This window comes from Myotis lucifugus, unplaced genomic scaffold (assembly GCF_000147115.1).
Source record: "Myotis lucifugus unplaced genomic scaffold, Myoluc2.0 scaffold_539, whole genome shotgun sequence".
NCBI lineage: Eukaryota > Metazoa > Chordata > Mammalia > Chiroptera > Vespertilionidae > Myotis > Myotis lucifugus.
In genome coordinates, this window is record NW_005871587.1 from 246,110 (window position 1) to 268,669 (window position 22,560).

The window sequence follows — 22,560 nt, forward strand, 5'->3', positions numbered from 1 at the left end:
TGGCTTTGTTCTGGAAGAGAAGGGAACGTGACTGTGGCTCCGGCGCCTCTCCTTCCCCCCTGGGCCCGGGGATGGGGCGGGGGTGCAGGCGCGCGCGGCATGGGCCCCGCTTGGTCGGCAGAGCTTCGGAACCTCGCCCCCTCCCCCGGCACGAGTTGACTCACCGGGGATTTCCACCCCCTCCCCAAACTCTGTTCTAGTCAGATGCTCCGGGCGCCACGCGGCTGAGCCCACAGTCTCCCCTGTGGCGCGACACCGGCACCGGTGCGGCGCTTGCCGTGCGGCTGAGGTTGGGATCTCCCCCCCCCCCCCGCACCCCCGTGTCTTCTGGGAGTATTGGGGCAGGGCACCTGGCGGGACGGGGCGGGGTCCCCCAGCCCCACTGGCGGCTGTGGAGATGCTGTGCGTGTGTATGGCGAAAGAGAAAGGAGGTGCGGCCCCAGCAGCCTGAGTGGATACCGTACATTCCACCGCCAGATAAGGAGGCTGAGACTGTGGCCCAAGGGCGGGGGCGGGTCCTGTCGCCGTTTTCTGGGCATCAGGGCTTGCCTAGACCCGGGGCGTCTCCAGCCCTCTTTGCTGTTTGGGGCTGGGCTGAACTTAGGAGCCTCCACCCTCCCTGGCCCACTGGGGCCTCATTTGTTTTTCGTTGGCTGGTTGATTGGTTGGTTCGTTCATTCATTCATCCATCCGTCCATCTGTTTATCCACATCCATCCCACATGTTTTCTGAGCACCGTGTGTGTGCTAGGTCTCCATCCAAAGGGGCTGCAAATGGACTTGGTTGCTGACACATTATACAATGGAAGCCAGACAGAAAACTAGAAATCATGCTTTTCACAAGTGTGAAGTGCTGCCAAGATAACAAAGCAAGATGCTCTGAGGAGACAGCGGCTATAATAGACCAGGGGTCAGAGCAAGTGACCTTAAAACTGAAATTTGAAAGATGAGGAGACCCCTGGGGGAACGAAGACCACTCAAGGATTTGGGGGAAGGGCATGCCAGGTGGAGGAACAGCAGGGGCAAAGGCTAGATAGAGGTGGGGTTGGCACTGTAGGAGGCCAGTGTGGTTGGAGTGGAATGGCTCTGGGGGAGAGTGGGAGGCAGCTAACTGGCCAGGGGCCTCGCCGATTGGGGCAGTGGGGAGCCATGGAGGAATTTGGAGTGACATATTGGAGCTCCCAGGCTGCTGTATGGAGAATGGCAGTGTAGGAGGGTCCTGACAGCTGAAGAGAAACCAAAGGAAAGTGGGGGTTGGGGCGCGCTGCCCTAGGCAAGAGGCATGGGGTCAGTGAGTGGCCTGCCTCAGTGGAACTCGGGGGAGGGCTCAGTGGAACTCGGGGGAGGGGCTCCTGGAAGCACGGAGCTTCCTCCTGCCTTCCTCCCTCCTCATCACCCCCTGAACAATCTTGATCTGTGTCTCTTCCCTGCCCTTCCCAACCCTGCCTCTTGTTCCCACTTGTCCCTCTTGCTCCATTTCAGGCCTGGACATTCCCTGGTTTCGAGCCCAGTGACCTCTTGCGGAGCCTCTAGGAGGGAGTCAGGGTTGCCTTGGAAAAGGTGAGCGGGAGACAGGCCCGGTGTGTAGCTAGGCCTGGGAACCCACCCAGGGAGGAGACGCTGGCGAGGCATGCATCTGCTAGCCCCAACCTGGGGCTGGCTTTCTCTTTCTGGAAAGCACCAACCTACCTTAAGCTCCTGCTTTAGTTAGCAAAACTCTAGTTGGGAAGATGAAGTCGTGTGGGCCTCAGTTTCCCCTTCTCTTACTCAGAGAGCCGCCCCTCCTGAGGATGCCGACAAGCCTCCTGGGGCTGCAGAAAATGAGAGTGCCGTGCCCTGGTCCTCCCTCCCAGAGAAGAGATAGACTTTTTGGTCAGTTCCTGGGGTTCGAGGGCTGAACCCATTTCTTTTTTTAAGGTTTTTTTTTTTAAATATATTTTATTGATTTTTTACAGAGAGGAAGGGAGAGAGATAGAGAGTCAGAAACATCGATGAGAGAGAAACATCGATCAGCTGCCTCCTGCACACCTCCTACTGGGGATGTGCCCACAACCAAGGTACATGCCCTTGACCAGAATCGAACCTGGGACCCTTCAGTCCGCAGGCTGACGCTCTATCCACTGAGCCAAACCGGCTAGGGCTGAACCCATTTCTCCAGGAAGTAGCCATAAATCTTTCTCTTGGCCGCCTGACTGGAGAGGGTGGTGGCCCTCCTTTAGGGAAGGAGGGGGCAGCCACAGGACACGCCCTGCGCTTCTGGCCCCAGTAGCAAGGGTGCTTCCCAGGCCAGTGATGGGTTTTTGATTCTCAATTTTAAACTCCAGGAGGGTCCCAGTAGGCCAGGGCAGCCTGGGGATGTCTGGTTAGGATGACCTGGCGGTCAGACTACAGTTCAAACTCTCCCCAGGGACATTCACACAGTTGTAATTCTCCTCGGAAAGCAGTGAGTTCCAGCCTCCAGGAAAGGACCAGTTTCAGTGGTGGTAGCTGCTGAGCGCTCCCAAACTGGGCCAATCAGATGCCGAAGATGGGAAGCTCAGGCCAATGAGCGGATAGCCCAATACCCTGGAATTGAAAATAAGCCAATCAGGGTGCGGGCTGTTTCTGGCCCGACAGTGGGTCTGGTAGGGCTAAGCCTGCTCCTGGCCCTCTGCGGCGGCGGGCAGAGGGCATCGGGGCGCCAGAGGCTCTGTCCCGTACAGGAACAAGGGGCCTCTGTGTGGCGATCTGGGCAGGGCAGCAGCTCCGGGGATGCACACAAGCCCTTCTCTGTTCCCAAACTAGGACGGATGTCCCTTCACCCAAGGGGAGCAGCTGCTTCTCTGTCCGGCCAAGGTCCAGGCCACCTCCCTGAGGGGGCACCGGTGACGGTGACAGAGATAGCCGAGCGACCCCGGAAGTCCCCCTTCACTCCCCGGGCTCACAGGGAACCGGCCTAACCAGCCTTTTCTGGAAGGCGGCTCCTGACGCACACGTGGTCCCTGCCAGGCCTTGGCAGACATGCTTCCAGGGACCTGGGGAGGGCTCTTCCTGCGCCCCATTCCCCACCCCCTTTTAGCAAATGGCTCCCCTCGTGAAAGGCAGGCTGCACCGCTCCTCTGAGACACCTCCCTCCCAAGCTGGAGGGCGGCCATGGTGTCGGCCTTGCATCCTCTCTGCACCTCTTCCCGCCCCTCCCCGACGGATTGATTTTCCTTGAGAGGGGGTGACTCAGGCTTTCATGGAAACAAATACCGCCCCCCTCCCCGCGGAGCTGCACGCCCCCTCACCTCTCACATGACTTCAGCACAGCTGCCCCATCCTCCCAGCCAGGACCTCCCAGACTGGTCTCCGGTGTCTCTCTCCCCCCCCATCCCATCACCCCCTCCCCGCCTTCCCCACAGCGGATGTGACTGGGGAACCAGGACTCCACCCTGTTTGTTCTAGGGGCCTCACATCTGGATTTCATCCTGCCTGGGAGGGGGTGCCAGCGCCCTGCCTATCCCTCTGGACCCTCTGTCCAAGGGCAGGGCTAGATGGTGCTGATGAGAACAGGCTGTTGGGAATCTTGCTGGGCTGGCTCCGTCAGCATCTCCTCCCAAAAGATTGGGTGGAGGGCAGCTAGTCCCCAGCGGAGTGCGGCAGGAAGAAGGGAGCTAATCGTATTTATTTCACGCTTGTTACGTGCGAAGGCTGCCTCCTGCATCGTTCAACAGGATTTTTCTGTCACCCTGTGAAGTGGGCTTGCTTCTCCCCGTTACGCAGATGACCACACTGAGGCTGCGCGCTGATTGACTTGCCCAAGGCCCCACAGCATGTCAGAGGGGGGGTGGCGTTGACACTAGATTGTCTTCCAGGCCTCTGTCCTCTGGGGTGACATGACCTCTGGGATGCTGGAACCTCAGGGCCAACCTGGTTTCTCCTCAAGACCTTATTTTGGGAGCACCCACAGCCTCCAGGCTTACGCCCAGCCTGAAATCTAGGGCTGTGGGTGGTCATGAGCAGGGCATGGTGCTGTCGGCACCAAGCATCTCTCTGACCCAGGTTGGCAGGTGGCACGAGGCCCAAGGCTCCAGTGTATTTGAGAAAAGGGGCGAGCCCTCTGGTTCCTGCCCATAGCTCCACCTCTGGGTAGGCGGGCAAGGCTTCTGGAGGTCCACTTGGTGTCCTTCATGCCGTTGGGGGAGCTTCTGAGAGACAGTGTAGCCTAGAGGCTATAGAGCAGTGGCTCTCAACCTTCCTCATGCCGCGACCCTTTAATATAGTTCCTCAGGTTGTGGTGACCCCCAACCATAAAATTGTTTTCGTTGCTACTTCATAACTGTAATTTTGCTACTGTTATGAATCGTAATGTAAATACCTGATATGCAGGATGTATTTTCTTTTTTTTTTAATATATTTTTTATTGATTTTCTACAGAGAGGAAGGGAGAGGGATAGAGAGTTAGAAACATCGATCAGCTGCCTCCTGCACACCCCCTACTGGGGATGTTGCCCACAACCAAGGTACATGCCCTTGACCGGAATCGAACCTGGGACCTTTCAGTCCGAAGGCCGACGCTCTATCCACTGAGCCAAACCGGTTAGGGCTTTATTTTCATTGTTACAAATCAAACATAATTAAAGCATAGTGATTAATCACAAAAACCATATGTAATTATATATGTGTTTTCCGATGGTCTTAGGCGACCCCTGTGAAAGGGTCGTTCGACCCCCAAAGGGGCCGCGACCCACAGGTTGAGAACCGCTGCTCTAGAGGCTTTGGAGCCGGTCGCTCTGGCTCTGCCACTTACTAACTTTGAGACTTTGGCAAAGTGAGTTGATTCTCTGGCTTTCCCATCTGTAAAGCAGGGATCGTGGTCATTTTGACTTTAGGTGGCCACGCAGTGAGGAGGGATGGCCCTGGGACTCAACCCCTAGACGTCCAACATCAGAGCCCAGGCGGCATCCACAGCACTGACCTGTCTATCCGTCTCTTCTCTCTGCAGCTCTGACAGCTCCATGGCCTCGGCTGGCCACTGAGCCCCACCATGGGCAGCCTGTACTCGGAGTACCTGAGCCCCACCAAGGTCCTGGAGCACTATAACTACACCAAGGAGACACTCGAGGTCCCGCAGACACTGTCCCGCCAGGTGGCCTTGGTCCTCATCATCATCCTCTGCTGTGCCATCGTGGTGGAGAACCTGCTGGTGCTCATCGCCGTCGCCCGGAACAGCAAGTTCCACTCAGCCATGTACCTGTTCCTGGGCAACCTGGCCGCCTCGGACCTGCTGGCGGGCGTGGCCTTCATAGCCAATACCTTGCTCTCGGGCTCTGTCACCGTGCACCTGACCCCCGTGCAGTGGTTTGCCCGCGAGGGCTCGGCTTTCATCACACTCTCTGCCTCTGTCTTCAGCCTCCTGGCCATCGCCATCGAGCGCCACGTGGCCATCGCCAAGGTCAAGGTCTACGGCAGCGACAAGAGCTGCCGCATGCTGCTGCTGATCGGGGCCTCCTGGCTCATCTCACTGGTTCTCGGGGGCCTGCCCATCCTCGGTTGGAACTGCCTGGATCACCTCGAGACCTGTTCCACCGTTTTGCCGCTCTACACCAAAGACTACGTGCTCTGCGTGGTCACCATCTTCTCCGTCATCCTGTCGGCCATCGTCGTTCTGTATGTCCGCATCTACTGCGTGGTCCGCTCCAGTCATGCCGAGGTGGCTGGTCCACAGACGCTGGCCCTTCTCAGGACAGTCACCATCGTGCTAGGGGTCTTCATTGTGTGCTGGCTGCCTGCCTTTAGCATCCTCCTCCTGGACTACGCCTGTCCCGTGCGCTCCTGCCCTATCCTCTACAAGGCCCACTACTTTTTTGCTTTTGCCACCCTCAACTCGCTGCTCAACCCTGTCATCTACACGTGGCGTAGCCGGGACCTGCGGGAGGAGGTGCTGCGGCCCCTGCAGTACTGCCGGAAGGTGGCGGGGGTGCAAGGACGGCGGGGTGGGACCCCACATCACCACCTCCTGCCCCTCCGTAGCTCTAGCTCACTGGAGAGGGGCACCCACATGCCCTCGTCGCCTACGATGCTGGAGGGCAACACAGTGGTTTGAGGGACGTGAGGGCTGACAACCAGGCCATGGCAGAGGGCTCCCTGGAGAGGTGCCACGTGACCACAGACAGCTGTGGGGCTGCCAAGCACGGTGGCCCACTCCACAGACCTGGGTGATATGGAAAATATCTCATACCTGGGATGGCCCGCGGAGGCACTGACCTGTTGGAAGAAAGAGCCGCAGCAGAGGCCTGGAGGCCAGGGCGGCGACTGGCGTGACCCCTTCAGAACTGGCCCCGGGGAGGTCTGAGGTTACCTGCAGAGGGCCTGGGTGACAGCAGGCAGGCACTCAAGAGGAACTCAGGGCAGGAGCAATTTACAACGTGGTACAAAGGATTTCATTGCACAACTGTCTGACCCTCCACCTTGCCACCTCCTGGCAACCTCAGGCCCCTTCCCTGGAACCAGTGCCCCAGGGGCTGGAGGCCTCCTCCCTTACTGTCTGGGCAGCCCCAGCTAATAGTTCCCCAAGCCCAAATCCACAGCTTCCCCAAATTTCACCAGCTGGTACTTTGGCCACTTCTTCCCTTTCCTCTTACTCCACGAGATGCCAGGAAACCACGGGTGGGGGGGCCTGAACCCCATTCTCAGACCTCATCGGCCAGTTGTACTGTTTGGGGCACAGAGAAATAATCACCAAGGGCTGGAAAAACCTGTCTGGGGAGCTGAGGAGGGCTCAGCATGGAACTTGAGAAAGTTCTGGGGGAGCTGTTAGCCCAGGACCCTTCCACCTTTCCCCCCAAAACAACCACCCCCAGGCTACTCCCACCTCCAGCCCCCGCTGAGGTACCAGCTCTCCTAAGGCAGGGCAGCTTGAGTCCACTGTGCCTCCTTTCAGGTTGTAGTGAACGGAGCAGGGAGCGGGGGTGCCGAGGACATTTGTGGGGGCTCTCCCCCACCCTGCTCCAGAAGGACTTTGCTAAATCCTGTGGATAGAGACAAGGGTCATTGCGGTACGAACATATTTATGTGTCTCTCCGTGTCTGTGCGTGTCCTCGTGTGTGCGTGTGTGATGTCTGCGACCTGTGCCCATGTTTCCCCAGAATGAATGCTATTCTGTCTCCTTATGTCTGTGTTGAAGCTGCCAAAGAGGGGTCCGGCCCCACACAGACCCCTTCGTAATCGCTGGCTCATGCCCCGACGTGAGAGCCGGGCTGCAGCTCACCTGGGGCGGAAACCTCATGCCTCAAAATGATTTCTTGTGAATGCAAAGGTTGGGAGGGTCTGTTGGGGGGCAAGGAGCCAGTCGGGGGCGTGTCTCCCCTTATTCAGCTCCCCAGATGCCCCACACCCCATGTCTGAGACCAGGCCCAGGCCAATAAACGGTTCGATTTCTCTTTCTGATGCCTGTGTGTCTTTTCAGGTTTACGGTGGTAGTCCCCCCATTATCGCTCTGTGGCTGGGGGTGGATGGGATGGGGGAGGGTGGCTGCTGCCCCGGCCACTCCCCACCCTTTGCCAGTCTTCCCATTTCGTGTCCCAGACCAGGGTTGCAGTGGCTTCTGAGAAAACAGAATCAACGCTGGCATTTCCCCAGGACAGTTGTCCAGGGCCTTCCCCTTTTCCTTCAAAGAAGGGTCTGGCGGCTGGTGGGGACCCCTTTCTCCAACCCAAGTACAGGTCTCTCCCTGGGAGACATTATCTTGGGGCCCAGTGGCCCACAGGGTCCTCCAGAGATCAGCATTCCCCGAGAAATGGCTGACTCAGCACTTTCCAGGCACGTAGACGCGACTCGTCAGCGACTCCTTTGATGGAGATGGGGGTTTAGAGAAGTGAAGTGATCTGCTCAGGGTCACACAGCGCGTTGGAGCAGCACCGGTCTGGATTTGAGCTCAGGTGGGCTGACTTGAGATGCTGGGTAGTCCCTGATTGAAAATGGCAGTCACATCTGATCCTCCTCAACCCCCTCTTTGCCATGCATGGAACCAGGAGAAACCCAGATGGAACACAGCTGGAGGGTGGGTACCTAGCTCAGCTCCAGGGTGACACCCCACTCCTTTGCCCAGAGGCACAGGGCCCTGTGGCTCCTTTGAAGAGCTGCACGTTGATGGGGAACACAGAGCCAAAGCTGAAGCCTCGCCCACGACGCGAGCACCAATACCAGGGCGGTCAGTGAGAGAGGAGTGAGGCAGGCAGCAGCCAGAGGCCGAAAGGCCTGCACCCCCATTGGAATTCCCCTCCCGCCAGTAGTGCAGACACAACCTCTGCCAATCTGAGGCCTAGTTGAGTTTGGGAGGAAGAATCAATAAATTTCCCCCAAATGCTTCCATGCTTCCACCGTCTCCTCCTTCAGGCCTATGCTCAAATGCCACCTCCTTGTAGAAGCCTGCCCTTCCCCATCTAGCCCATCACCTGGCAGTATTTTATATAACAATTTACCGGTCTTCCCCCATTAAAATATGAGAACCTTGAAGATAGGATTGCATCAGTCTTCTTCACCACTGTGTCTCTAGCATGTTAAGCAGCACTTGGCTCCCCACCACAGGGCCTTTGCACCTGCTGTTCCCTCTGTCTGGAATGACTGTCCCCAGACATCCTTGTGACTCTTCTCTCCTCCAGATCTATATTCAAATATCATACCCTGGGTGAGGCCTCTGGCCTCGCCATACATGAGTTTCTTTCTTTCTTTTTTTAATGTATTTTTATTGATTTCAAAGTGGAAGGGAGAGGGAAAGAGAGAGAATCATTGATTGGCTGCCTCCTGCACACCCCCCACTGGGGATCGAGCCTGTAACCCTGGCATGTGCCCTTGACCAGAATCAAAGCCAGGACCCTTCAGTCCACAGGCCGACACTCTATTCACTGAGCCAAACCTGCTAGGGCTAGTTTATTCTCCTATCTGCCTCTCTTGCTACTCTTTTAACATGGAACACGTTTTGCTTCATCCTGTTTATTTTTTTTATCTCCCCTTTAGAATGCTAGTTCTATGACAGCAGGGGTTGGTTTCTGTCTTCACTGTTTGCTTCCAGAACAGTGACTAGCACACAGTAGGTGCTCAATAAATGTTTGTGAAATAAATGAAAGCCAACGCAAATGATGGTCATTTCAGTAAGTGGTACTCTCATCAGCACTCTAACAGGTTAAGGCAGTGGTCGGCAAACTCATTAGTGAACAGAGCCAAATATCAACAGTACAAGGATTGAAATTTCTTTTGAGAGCCAAATTTTTTAAACTTAAACTATATAGGTAGGTACATTGTTATTAACTTAATTAGGGTGCTCCTAAGGCTTAGGAAAAGCCACACTCAAGGGGCCAAAAAGCCGCATGTGGCTCGAGAGCCGCAGTTTGCCGACCACGGGGTTAAGGAAACTGAGGTACAGAGAGAGCAGGTGAACTGCCCAAGGTCAGGTAGCATGTGGGTGGAAGTGTTGGGATTTGAACCCAGGCAGGCCTTGATTGAAAATGGCAATCGCATGTGATCCTCCTCAGTATCCTGAAGATCCACTTTACTCATATCTCTCAAATCTTGGAGCCTAGAATGGGAGGGACCAACCTACAGGGAGGCAAGATGACTTTCCCCTCCTTCCTCCTAATGCCTGTTGGATATTAGGAAGCATCAGAATCATCTGGAAGAACCTGTTAACATGCAGACTCTTAGGCGTTGCAGTGAGAGATTCTGATTTGAATAGGTCTGAAGTGACCCCAGCAACGCCTGTTTTTCACCAGACACCTCCAGGGATTATCTAAGAAGGTTCCAGACTCCATAATCTCAATAGAATTTCTTGCATTGATGGAACTAGGCCATTATAGCCTGCCCACTTGTGGGCTATTAGCACTTGAAATTTGGCTAGTGTGATGCAGGGACTAATGTTAACTTTAATGAATTTAAATGTAAATAGCCATGATTGCCATTAGCAATTCCACAGTGTGGAGAGAAATGGATTTCTCATATAAAAGAGTTTCAGAGGAAATTGGTCTGTGTAAGGACAGATGCCTACTAATTAACATCCAGGCTCCCATCTGTTTGCCTGTCCATCTGTCCACCCATCCATCTACCTAAGTCTATCTGTTTACTTATCATCTACCATCCATCTATCCACCTAAATACTTTGTTTCCTAAGAACAAGGCATTCTCCTAACCTCAGTAAAATTACCAAAATCAGGAAATCTACAAACCTTTACCAGATTTCACCAAGTGTCCCATCACTGACCTTTATAGCAGAAGAAAATCCCAGAGCACTTGTTGAATTCATTTATCTTTTCAGTCTCTTCAATCGGTTGGGTGTTGTCCCGTGCACTGAAAGGTTGAAGGTTGGAGCACATGCCCAGGTGTGAGCTTGATCCTCAGTGGGGCGGTGTGTGTGGGAGGTGGCCCATCGATGTTCCTCTCCCTCTCCCTCTCTCTCTAAAAGTCAATTTTTAAAAATCAAAATAAATAAATAAAGGATAGTTTCTGAACCTCTATCTTTTGTGACCTTGACATTTTAGAAAAATATAGGCCCGTTACTCGATAGAATGCCCTTCAACTTGGATTTGTCTGGTATTTCCTCATGATTACATTCAGGCTATGCATTTTTTGGCAAAAATATCACAGAAGTAATGTGTTTTTCTCAATTAGCCTCATTACCAGCCATGCTAACTTTGATCACTTGGTGGTATCTGCCAAGTTTCTCCACTTTAAAGTTACTATTACCCCCTTTGCAATTATTAACTGTCTTGTAGGGTGGTTCTTGGAGACTCTGTAAATAGCCTGTAACTCATCAAACTTTTACTCCTTTAGCAGCCATTCTTGTCTGAATCAATTATTACTCACTGGATATCTTTAGGAAAATAGGAGGACGTCACATCATTTTATTTGTAGATATGCCACTTTTTATCTTCAAAAGAAAATAACACCTTCGTTTTTTCAACTTAAACACAACACCATGATTATACTTATCAAAAGTATCAGTCAGCCCTAGCTGGTTTGGCTCAGTGGATAGAGCGTCAGCCTGTGGACTGAAGAATTCCCGGTTCAATTCCGGTCAAGAGCATACGATCCCCAGTGGGGAGGGGGGGGGCAGGCAGGAGGCAGCTGATAAATAATTCTCTCTCATCATTGATGTTTCTAGCTCTCCCTCTCACTTCCTCTCTGAAGTCAATAAACATATATTTTTTTAAAAAGTATCAATCAGTGTTAAAATTTCCCCATCTGTCTGTTTTCCTTTTTTATAGATGTATCTTTTATTATTTTTCAATACAATCTATTTTGCTTTCCCAAATTTATTCACAATCCAGTATATTTAACATACGTTTTCAGATATTTTTCTCTTCTTCGATGTGTTTATTGAAATTTATATTCCTTCAAATTCTCATTCCAATTTTACCCTTACATGATAAACCTCCTACAATCATGATCATCTAACCACTGTTTTTTTTTAACATTTTATTTATTTGAATTAGAATTCAAATAAGGTCCTCACATACATTTAGTTAGTGAATTTCTTAAGTGTTGTTTAACAGCCTTCCCTTGTTAAACAATAGGCTTAACCACCTATTTAACCTTGTTTAACTGAGGTTGAGTAATTCATTTGTTGAAGAAACAGGTTGTTTGCCCTGGCGAGTTTCCTAATTTGGTATTAGCTGATGGCATCCCCTTATGTCATGTTCCTCTTCCCCAATCAGATTTGAGATTGATATTTTTGGCTTCAATTCTTTACAGTTGGTGCTGGAAACTTCCAGCAGGGGGATGTGGTCTTTCGATGTCTCTCTGGTGACTAAGACTGATCAGGGGGTTCACAGGCCATCAGTCCGATCCCACCTTAGTAAATTCCCCATCCAACCATTCCCTAACGGTCCGATCATCCATGAACAGCTGTTGCCTGGACCCATCGCTGCATGAGCAGTCTTCAAAGGGTTTCTAATCTGTCTCCCCATCCTCACATCCTGGCCAGTTTTCTCATTTGTCTACATGGCAAATGTACTTCCCCCAAAATAAAACCCACAACCCTGGGTGTATTGGTCGCCGCTCTAACCAACTGAGCTACCCAGCCAGGGCCAGGACTCTGCATTTTTACTCTGCGCCGCTTCTGATGTGAATCAGGCATGACTTACAAATGCTGGTCTGAGGGCTGATAAAGGACTGTGAAGATACTGCCTCGAGGAGATATAGGACAAGGTCGTTGCTTTCTCATTTCCTCGTGGCTAAATCAGTCATTCTCATCCAGGATGATGCCATACCTCCAGGGGGCATCTGGCAACTATAGAGACACTTGGTTTTCCCACCTGGGGGCGGTAGTGCTACCATGGGTAGAGGTCAGACATGTTGCTGATCGCCCTGAAATCACAGGACAGTCCCCCATGACAAAGACTATCCGGCTCCGAACGTCAGCCGAGCTCGGCTTGAAGAACCGCATGTGCCCCTCTGGTTCCTTCCCCCTGGTCAGCTGGGTCAGGACTGCTAGGCCACAGCTGATAGAGTGAGGAAACTTCTAGAGCAGTGGTTCTCAACCTTGGCTGCACATTAGAATCACCTGGGGCCACAACATTAGTAACTAAGAAACAGAATTTCCGGAGGATGAGGCCCAGAAATCAGGATTTTAAAAAGATTCCCAGGTAATTCTAATGTGCAGCCAAGGTTGAGAACCACTGTTCTAGAGACATCCCCAATGCGCCGATTGGAGACTCTGGCCTCATCTCTTTGCCAGGTAGTTCTAATAACCTGGTGATCGCCTTTGGAGAGGCGGGGGTGGTTAATTAGTGGTTATTTCCCCAGGTGGGAGGAGCTTCACGTGCAGTGTCTCTGATATAATGGCCAGGGCAAGCCCACTTCTCATCCCTGCTCAGTGCAGCGTGGACGCTTTTCCTTGCAGTTCGGGAGCAGACGCTGTTGCGCTTTTACTTCTTGTGCCAGAAGGTGGGTGACTCACCTAGGTCTCAGCCCTGTTTTTCTCTAGGGCCCGGTGGCTGTAATGGCCTGTGGGGACCCAGGCAGGCCGATGCGGGCTGGGCTGAGGGAGGGAAGGAGGGTTAAGGGTCTTGGAAGGAAGAAAGGAAGCCCAAGTTTGAAGTATGTACATGAGAAAAGTGGGGATAAGTACCCTGGCGACTTATATAAACAGAATCAGGTGATGGTGACTGATATAAACAGAATCAGGTGATATGTACTCTTTTATGCCTGCTTTCTTGCACACAGACGAATGTTTGTTTTTGAGATTTGTCTATAGTTTTGTATGGAGTTGTCAAGTACTCATTCTTGATACTAAATACTAGTGTTCCGCAAACTAGGCCAAATTCACCCCGTAGCCTGTTTTTATGTGGACTTGAAGGTAAGAATGGTTTTTTCCATTTTTAATTAGAAAAAAATCAAAAGAAAACATTTTGACATGTGAAAATAACATTCAAATTTCAGTGTCAATAAATAAAATTGAATACAGCCATGCCCGCTCATTTACAAAACCATCTAGTTTTGTATGGAGTTGTCAAGTACTCATTCTTGATACTAAATACTAGTGTTCCGCAAACTAGGCCAATCTGTCTCATCGATGTTTCTAACTCTCTGTCCCTCTTCCTTCTTCTCTGTAAAAAATCAATAAAATATATTTAAAAAAAAAAAAAAGAAAAAGAAAATAACATTCAAATTTCAGTGTCAATAAATAAAATTGAATACAGCCATGCCCGCTCATTTACAAAACCATCTGTGTCGGCTTTCACTCTACAATGGCAGAGTTGAGCTGTTGTGACAGACAGTATGGCCCACAAATTCTAAAATGTTTACTCTCTGACCCCTCACAGAAAAAGTCTGTGACCCCGGTGTATCGTATTCCACTGGGTAAGTAGGTAGCTGTCATTGTTTCTATTGGTGCTAGACGTCTACATGGCCTTCAGTTATTGGCGATTGTGAAGAAAGCGGCTATGAACATTTTTGTACATCATTTGGTGGATGTGAGCACGCATTCCAGGAGGGGAGTTGCTGGGTCATAGGGCAGGCATATATTTAGCTTTAGTAAATAAAGCTAACTTGTTTTCCAAAGTGACTGTGCCGTGTTCAACTCCCCCAGCAACACAGGAGCGTTCTGCTGTTGCTAACAATTGCCAATTTTCTTTTTTCATTAGAGCCATCCTGGTGTGGGTAGGATCTGATACTGCATGGAGGCTTTGCATTTCCCTGATGACTAATGAAGTTGAACAGCTTCCCGTATGAGTCTTTGCCGTTTGGATATCCTCTTTTGTGAAATGCCTGTTCAGCATTTTTGTCTACTTAGTAAAAAAGGAATTGTCTGTCTTTTTACTAATTTGGAGGAGTCCGATGTGTATTGTAGACACGAGTGCTTGGTCGGCATTTATGTATGGCTGGTCTTTAGGGGGTACCTTTAATGAACAAATTCATTTTGATATAGCCTCAATGTTTTCCTTGATTAACATGCTTTGTGGCCTGTTAAACACGTGCCTATCCCAAAGTCACAAATATGTCGAATATAGATGTCTTATTTTAAAAGCTTTCTTTAAATTTTTTTAAATTTACTGACTTTAAAAAAATATATTTTATTGATTTCAGAGAGGAAGTAGAGGGAGAGAGAAACATCAATGAAGAGAATCATTGATCGGCTGCCTCCTGCATACCCCCTATGGGGATTGAGCCTGCAACCCGGGCATGTGCCCTGACTGGGAATCCAACGATGACCTCCTGGTTCATAGGTCAACATTCAACCAGTGAGCCACACTGGCCGGGCTGATATTTTATTTTTAATTAGAAAAAGAGGGAGGAAGAGAGAGAAACATTGATTTGTTGTTCCACTTATTTATGGATCCTTGGTTGCTTCTTGTATGTGCCCTGACCTGGGACCGAAACCCAAGTGTATTGGGACAGTGCTCTAACCAATTGAGCTACCTGGCCAGGGCTTAAAAGCTTTCTTGACTTTGCTTTCCCATTTAGATCTGCACAATGTTTGGAACTGAATTATGGTTTGAGGTAGGGATCAAAATACACTTTCTTCCAATGGTCATCCAACAGACCCAGCACCATTTATTGAAAAGACCATCCTTTCCCTACCGCTCTGCCAGTTGTTTATGTTTGACATAAATAACATAGCCACATACTCCAGTATTCAAAAGGGCAAAAAGATATTCAGAAGAATTCCTCTTCCTGCCCACAGCTTCCATTCCTCTAGTTAACATTCTTTATCTCTAGGAAGTTATCTGTTTCTTTTCCAAGGTTTTATGCAGAGACGAGTAAATATACATAATTACTCCCACCCTTCCCCCCTTTTTACATAAACAGCACACCATGAATTCTGTTCTACATCTGTATTTTATTTTCACTTGCGGATAGGAAACTCTCTCTATGATATTATGTGAGCAAATATCCTTTTGGTTATTGTTGTTTGGGGTCTGTCATGGTATGAATGGAACACCATTTCTTTAGCTAATCATCGCTGATGGAAAACTAGGTTTTTCCCTCTTTACTACAGGCAAGGCTTAGTGAATAGCTATGTCTGCTTCTCATTTTGCACACATGGATGAGTGGCTCTCAGGAGAAATTCTCGTAAGTAGAATAAGTGAATCAAAGTGGGGTGCATTTGCTTTTTAAGGGATATTTGCAGACTGAGCATTTAATGTGGGGGAACAGGCATCATACCCTAACCCTTGAATCTCCCTGTCTTTTTTTTTTTTAATTTTTTTATTGCTTAAAGTATTACAAAGGGTATTACATATGTGTCCTTTTTTCCCCCGCCCTTGACAATTCCCTGGTCCCTAAGTCTTTATTGCATGCCAACTATATCCTGGGCACTTTGCTGGACGTAGGTGGGGGGGTATGAGTGACATAAACCATCACCCCACTGTGTGGCTGCCAGCTGAGGTAAAGGCTCTGAAAGAAAGGGCTGTCGTTCTAAGAGCCTAGCAGATGCCTGATAGGGCCGGAGGAGGAAAGGAAAGGCTCCGTGAAGGAGGTGGTGGTTAAGACCAAATAGGAAGAATGATCAAAGTTTAGGAGAAGTGGACACACAGGACAGCAGGACTTTCCAGGCTAAGAGAATCGCAGTGCAAAAGTTTTCTATGGCTGCGTAACAAAAAGCCCAAAGTCTAATGGCTTAGAACAATACCCATGTATTATCCTTCAGGGTTTCTGTGGGTTGGGAATTTGGGAACAGCAAAACCAAGAGTTCCAGCTTGAGGCCTCTCATGAGGGTACAGGCAGATATTGGCCGGGGCTACCATCATCTGAAGGCTTGACTGAGGCTGGAGGAGCACTTCTAACGTGGCTCACTCACCTGGCTGAGAAATTGGTTCCTCTTCCTATGGACCTCCCTGTAGGGCTGTTTGAGCATCCGTACAACATGGTGAGGGTGTCTGGCTTCCTCCATGAGAACAAGCTTGTGTTGTGATGGCTTCTAGGCCTAGTCTCAGAAGTCACAGGCCTTTACTTGTACCGTATTCTCTTGGCCACACAGACTGGCCTTGATTCTGTGGGAGACGACTCCACAAGGGCATGAATCCTGAGAGGCAAGGGATGTTGGGGGCCCCATTAGAGGCTGGCTACCACAGGTTGTAGGCAAGAAGGGGCTGGAAGTATCCAGGATGTAGCTCAGCTGGGGTGAGCAAAGGAGTGAGTGGCAGGGCTAGGTTTGCAGGGGTTGGGGTTACCCTAAGTGCACTGAGAAGCCATCTAAGAGTGTGGGATGGGCTAGGGAGCAGATGGCAGGATCAGATTGGGATTCTGAAAAGATCCCTCCCACGGCCATGTGGAGAAGAGGTGGGGGAGGGCTGAATGGCAGCCCGGGAAGGATGCTGGGCCAGTGCTCAGGAGAGAGGGGAAGGTGGCCTGGGCCAGGGAAGCTCAGCTAACTGACTCAAGGACTGTTTGAAAAACAACCCACCTAGCTTGGCAGCAATCCTTGAGGCTGCCGGGCTTTGCTCCAGGCGAGAGACCTTGGTGGCTGTGACTAATTCCCCAGCATGTGGGCATGACTCAGCGCTGACCTTCTGGCTGACCTTGGCTGGAGAGTGTGACAACCCCCTCACCAGCCCTAGCACTGATGCTGGCCTCTCCTTCCTGGTAACTGGAGGCTGGAAGCAGGGAGCTTGGGCCTGACAAGCCTTTTCTCGTGAGGGGTTTGTGAACACCACCCAGAGGTGGAGGTGGAGTGAATGCCCACAAGAGCTGAACCTGGTTTTTTCTGGAAGTTCCAGTCCTGCTAAAGGGAGGAGCCCATTTCTAGGTGGGGGAGGGGGTGTCTGGGGGCCCAACCAGTCACTGTGGAGGTTCCTGAAGCCACGAGTATCCTTTCTCCATTGATTTAGCTGATATATTTTTAGCTAAAAACTCTGGAATGAAGCAGGTGATTCATGGATTAGAGACAAACCTGAGCTGATTTGGGCCTCAGTTTCCCTGTTTGTAAGATGGAAATTACCTTGTTCTGGGGGAGAAAACGGCTTTATACCTGTCAACATTTGCATCAGGCACCTCCCGTGTCCTGTATATTAATTCAGCTGCTATTTAGATTCCTATGGACGAGTCCTTGGAGCATCAGCTGTGAAGGAGGCAGACCAGCACTTGCCATCTGGAGCTCATAACCTTTGCAGGGATTGGCCCACCATCTGTTTTGGTCAATACAGCCCAGGAAGGATGCTGGACTTTTACTGGAACAGCCATACCTCTTCATTGATGGCTGTTTTCATGCTATCATGGCAGGAGTGAGTGGCTGCAACAGAGATAGAGGACCCACAAAACCTGAAACATTTACTATCTGATCCTTTATAGAAAAGCCTGCTGATCCCTGCTCTGTTCGAATGGAGCCGACAGACTACAATAGACGTAAAGAGAATCTCTGACAATAGATGCTACGAAGGAACTGGGTAATAGGATAGAGTGACTAGTGGTGGTGAGGGTTGCTTCCAGGTGGGCAGGGAAAAGCCTTTGGGTAGCAGCAAACTTTGAGTTGTGTGACTCTCCCAGAAGAGTAGCCTGGGTGCCCTGGCCAGTGTGGCTCCGTTGGTTGGAGCATCATCCCCAAAACACACCAAAAGGTGGCGAGTTCAATTCCCAGTCAGGGCACATACCCAGGTTGCAGATTTGATCCCTGGTCAGGACGCGTAGGGGAGGCAGTGGATTGATATTTCTCTCTCGTATTGATGTCTCTGTGTGTCTCAAATCAATTAAAAAAACATATCCTCGGGAGAGGATTTAAAAAAAAAAAAAAGTGGCCTGGACAGAAGTGACAGCAAAGGCAAAGGCCCTGGGGCACAGAAGAGCTTGAGAAACTAAAAGTGGGTCAGAGCTGGAGCTCAGTGAGGATGGACAAGACGCCTTCAGGCAGGACTCTGTAAATGGAGTAAAACACTTAGGTTTTAGTTCAAGGGCTAAGTTTTAGTTCAAGGGCTATGAGAGTGTTAGTGGAGAAGAGGAAAACGGCCATGTTCCAAAAAAAATTTTTAAAGCTCTTTGGATACAGTGTTCCGGGGATCAGAGAGAAGGCTGCTAGAGTCGTCCGGGTGAGTGAGGATGGCAGTCCTGGCGGAGGTGGTGGCAGAGGAAATAAGCAGAAAGACCTGGGCTAAATTTCAAGGAAGAACTAAAAGAGATTCCCCATGTCTTGCATGTGAGGGGAGGAGACCAATTAGAGATGACGCCTGGCTTTTTGCCCCTGAGCAACTTGAGAGCAGGTCCAGTTGGGCTGGAAGCCCAGCTTTGGCACCAACTTGTTTGGGCTCTTGAGCAAGTCTTTATGTCCCAGAGCCTTTGACCCTTCTGTAAAATGGGTCCATTATCTGCTGCAAAAGGATTATAAAGGTAACTCACCTGAGGGGAGCCTCCAATAAATGCAGTGCTCTCCTGTGAGCTGAGGCCCCTGGCCAGCAGCTGGTCTGCTTATGGGTGAGGACCAGAACAGAGTTAAAAATCATGATATAGTTTTACATTTTTTATATTACAAAGTGCAGGAGGCAGCTGATCCATCTCTCTCATCGATGTTTCTAACTCTCTATCCCTCTCCCTTCTTCTCTGTAAAAAATCAATAAAATATACATTTAAAAATAATAGAAGAGTAATGTAGCTGCCAGCTGGGTGAGCAAGGAGTGAGTGCAGGCTAGTTGTAGGGTTTGTCTATACCCGCCAGAGCGGTCCACTTCTGCCACCCTTCCACTTCTGGCCACCCTTCCCCTGGCCTTCATCACTCTATTGTCTGTTCTTTGGCTGGGGATGTGCCAGCAACCAAGGTACATGCCCTTGACTGGAATCGAACCTGGGACCCTTCAGTCCGCAGGCCGACACTCTATCCCTCACCTCCCTTCCCTCACCTCCCTTCTGGTCCTGTGAGCACCCCTTCTCCTAAGGTGGGCTAGGGGCCCAGATGCAGGCTTCTGACAGGTCTACGGGACTTGAGCCTCACTCTGGTCAGATTGTCTTCTATCTGCTACCCCCTTTCTGCCCCTCTCCTCAGTCCAATGCCCCCAGTGCGTCCCTTTGGCATCCCAGGATCTGACAGCAGGCTGTTTCGAATGCAGGCTTTGGAGCCAAAGACACCTGAGTTCATGGTCCCTGCTGCTTACTGGTCCCTGAGTTTATGATCTTGGGTAAGCAGCGTCTGAGCCAGGCTCCTGTGTAATAACTATCCTCGGCCACGGGAAATGGGGTCCTGACATCTCCCTTAATGCTTGCTTAAGAATTAGATAACTTCTCTAAAGAGCCGGGTACAGGACATACGCGTTGATTAAATATTAAATTAATGGTTATTAACTTTAGTTCTAATGTTTCCATTCTCCTGGATCTTGCCATGTGTGGGTAACTCACAGCAACCAGAGGGCCTAAGGTCCACTTCTGGCCAGGCTCCCCCCGCTCCCTACCAGCTGTTGTGGAAACTAGGTGTATGTTTGTGTTTATGAACACATTCGCTTACACATTTTGTAATATAAAAATGTAAAACTATATCATGATTTTTAACTCTGTTCTGGTGCTTCTGTTGTTGTGATGGCAGATAAAGTACTCTTTAAAAAAATATATTTTATTGATTTTTTACAGAGAGGAAGGGAGAGAGATAGAGAGTTAGAAACATCAATGAGAGAGAAACATCGATCAGCCGCCTCCTGCACATCTCCTACTGGGGATGTGCCCGCAACCCAGGTACATGCCCTTGACCGGAATCGAACCCGGGACCCTTCAGTCCGCAGGCCGACGCTCTATCCACTGAGCCAAACCGGTTTCGGCGATAAAGTACTCTTTAAAAAAAACAAACCTCAGCCCTAAAAACCAACAAAAATTAACAATAAGATAGGCCTGTTTTTTGTGGGGTTTTTTATTGTGGTTAAAAAATAGTATTTGCCATCTGCAGTATTTACATACTGTCCTTTAATACAGAACAGTATTGTTAACTACATAATACTGTTGTGCAACAGATCTCTGGCACTTTCATCTCGTAAAACTGAAACTCCGCTCTATTGAACAACTTCCCTTTTCTGCCCTCCACTAGCCTCTGGTAATCACCATAGTTCTTTCTCTACCTGAGTTTGACTACCTTACACAATCTCCAATAAGTGGAATCATACAGTCTTTGCCTTTTGAGACTGGTTTATTTCACTTACCATAATGACCTCAAGGTTCATCAGGTTGTTTCAAAGGCCAGGATTTCCTCTTTTTTATTTTTATTTTTTAAATATATATTTTATTGATTTTTTACAGAGAAGAAGGGAGAGGGATAGAGAGTTAGAAACATCGCTGAGAGAGATGGATCAGCTGCCTCCTGCACGCCCCCTACTGGGGATGTGCCCGCAACCAAGGTACATGCCCTTGACCGGAATCGAACCTTGGACCCTTCAGTCCGCAGGCCGACACTCTATCCACTGAGCCAAACCGGTTCAGCGGATTTCCTTTTTTTTTTTAAAAAAAATTAATAATCTTGAAATGAGCATCATTTATAGGTTATTAAGAGAAAAAAAATTACACAAATCATTTGTTTAAAACCCTTTTAAAAATCTATATTGATTGAATTGATTGTTACTATGGAGATAGAAGTACTGACTTTTGACAACTTGTCCAAGAATTAGTTCTTTTGTTGTTTTATTGTTGACACTATTACAGATGTCCCCATTCCCCCCCCTCCTTTGCTCACCTCCACCCACCCTGCCACCCTTCCCCTGGCCTTCATCACTCTATTGTCTGTATCCATGGCTTATGCATAGATGTTCTTTGGCTGATTCCTTCACCTTCTTTCATCTAGCCACCCTCCCCCCTTCCCTCTTACATTTGTCAGTCTGTTCCATGTACCCATGCCTCTGGTTCCATTCTGTTCATCACTTTATCCTGTTCATTAGATTCCACATAAGTGAAACCACACGGTACCCGTCCTTCTCTGGCTGGCCTGTTCTACCCAGCACAATAATCTCCAGGTCCATCCATGCTGTCACCAAGGGCAAGAGTTCCCTCTCTTCTACAGCTGCACTGAATAATATTAACAATTAATATTAATAATATGAAGGCTGAATAATATTCCATTGTATGTATATGCCACATTTTAAAAATATTTTTATTGATTTCAGAGAGGAAGGGGGAGGGAGATAGCAACATCAATGATGAGAATCACCGATCACTGCCTCCTGCGCACCTCCCAATGGGGACTAAGCCTGAAACTCTGCCCTGACATGTGCCCTGGCATGACCTCCTGGTTCATAGGTTGACGCTCAACCACTGAACCATGCCAACCGGGCTATGCCACGTTTTCTTTTTATTCTCTTTTAAAACATATTTTTGATTTCAGAGAGGAAGGGAGGAGAGATAGAAACATCAATGATGAGAGGTAATCATTGATTAGCTGCCTCCTGCAAGCCCTCTACTGGGGATTGAGCCTGCAACCCAGGCATGTGCCCTTGACTGGATTCGAATCCGGGACCCCTCAGTCCTCGGGCTGATGCTCTATCCACTGAACCAAACTGGCTAGGGTGCCACATTTTTAATTCACTCACCTAGCAATGGACATTTGGATTGCTCCCACCTTTTGGCTGCTGTGAATAATGTGCAGTGATCAAGCTGGGTATGCAAATATCTCTTTAAGATCCTGTTTTCAATTCTTCTGAATATACACCCAGAAGTGGGATTGCTGGATCATATGGTAGTTCTATTTTTATTTTTTGAGGAACTTCCACTTTTCTGTAGCTGCTGCATCATTTTACATCCCTACTAACAGTGTGCATGGGTTCCGAACTCTACATCTTTGCCATACTTCATTTTGGATAATGGCCTTCCTCATGGGTGTGAGATGATATTTCATTGTGGTTTTGATTGGCATTTCCCTGATGGTTAGTGATGTTGACCATCGTTTCATATGCTTATTGGTCATTTGTGTATCTTTTTCTTTTTATTGATTTCAGAGAGGAAGGGAGAGAGATAGAAACATCAATGATGAGAATCATTGATTGGCTGCCTACTGCACGCCCCCTACTGGGGATCAAGCCGAAACCTGGCATGTGCCCTTGACTGGAATCGATCCCAGGACCCTTCAGTCCGTAGGCCGACGCTCTATCCATTGAGCCACACCAGCCAGGGCTGTGTATCTTTTATTTCAAAAGAATTTGAAATGTGTATTCAA

General features: G+C 49.5%; 1 protein-coding gene across 2 annotated transcripts in view; it reads left to right on the forward strand.

The window, feature by feature from the left end:
• Positions 1–7,409, forward strand: part of S1PR2 (sphingosine-1-phosphate receptor 2) — a 7,594-nt gene extending 185 nt beyond the window's left edge. The window contains exons 1-2 of one of the 2 annotated variants that reach the window (XM_006104061.2): positions 1,482–1,559; positions 4,966–7,409. In XM_006104061.2, coding sequence (XP_006104123.1) covers positions 5,008–6,066 — 1,059 coding nt within the window. In that variant the 5' untranslated portion in view covers positions 1,482–1,559; positions 4,966–5,007 and the 3' untranslated portion in view covers positions 6,067–7,409. Of the gene's footprint in view, positions 1–1,481; positions 1,560–4,965 lie in introns of those variants that run through there. The other variant, XM_014446449.2, reaches the window with a different exon arrangement.
• Positions 7,410–22,560: the final 15,151 nt, after the last annotated feature.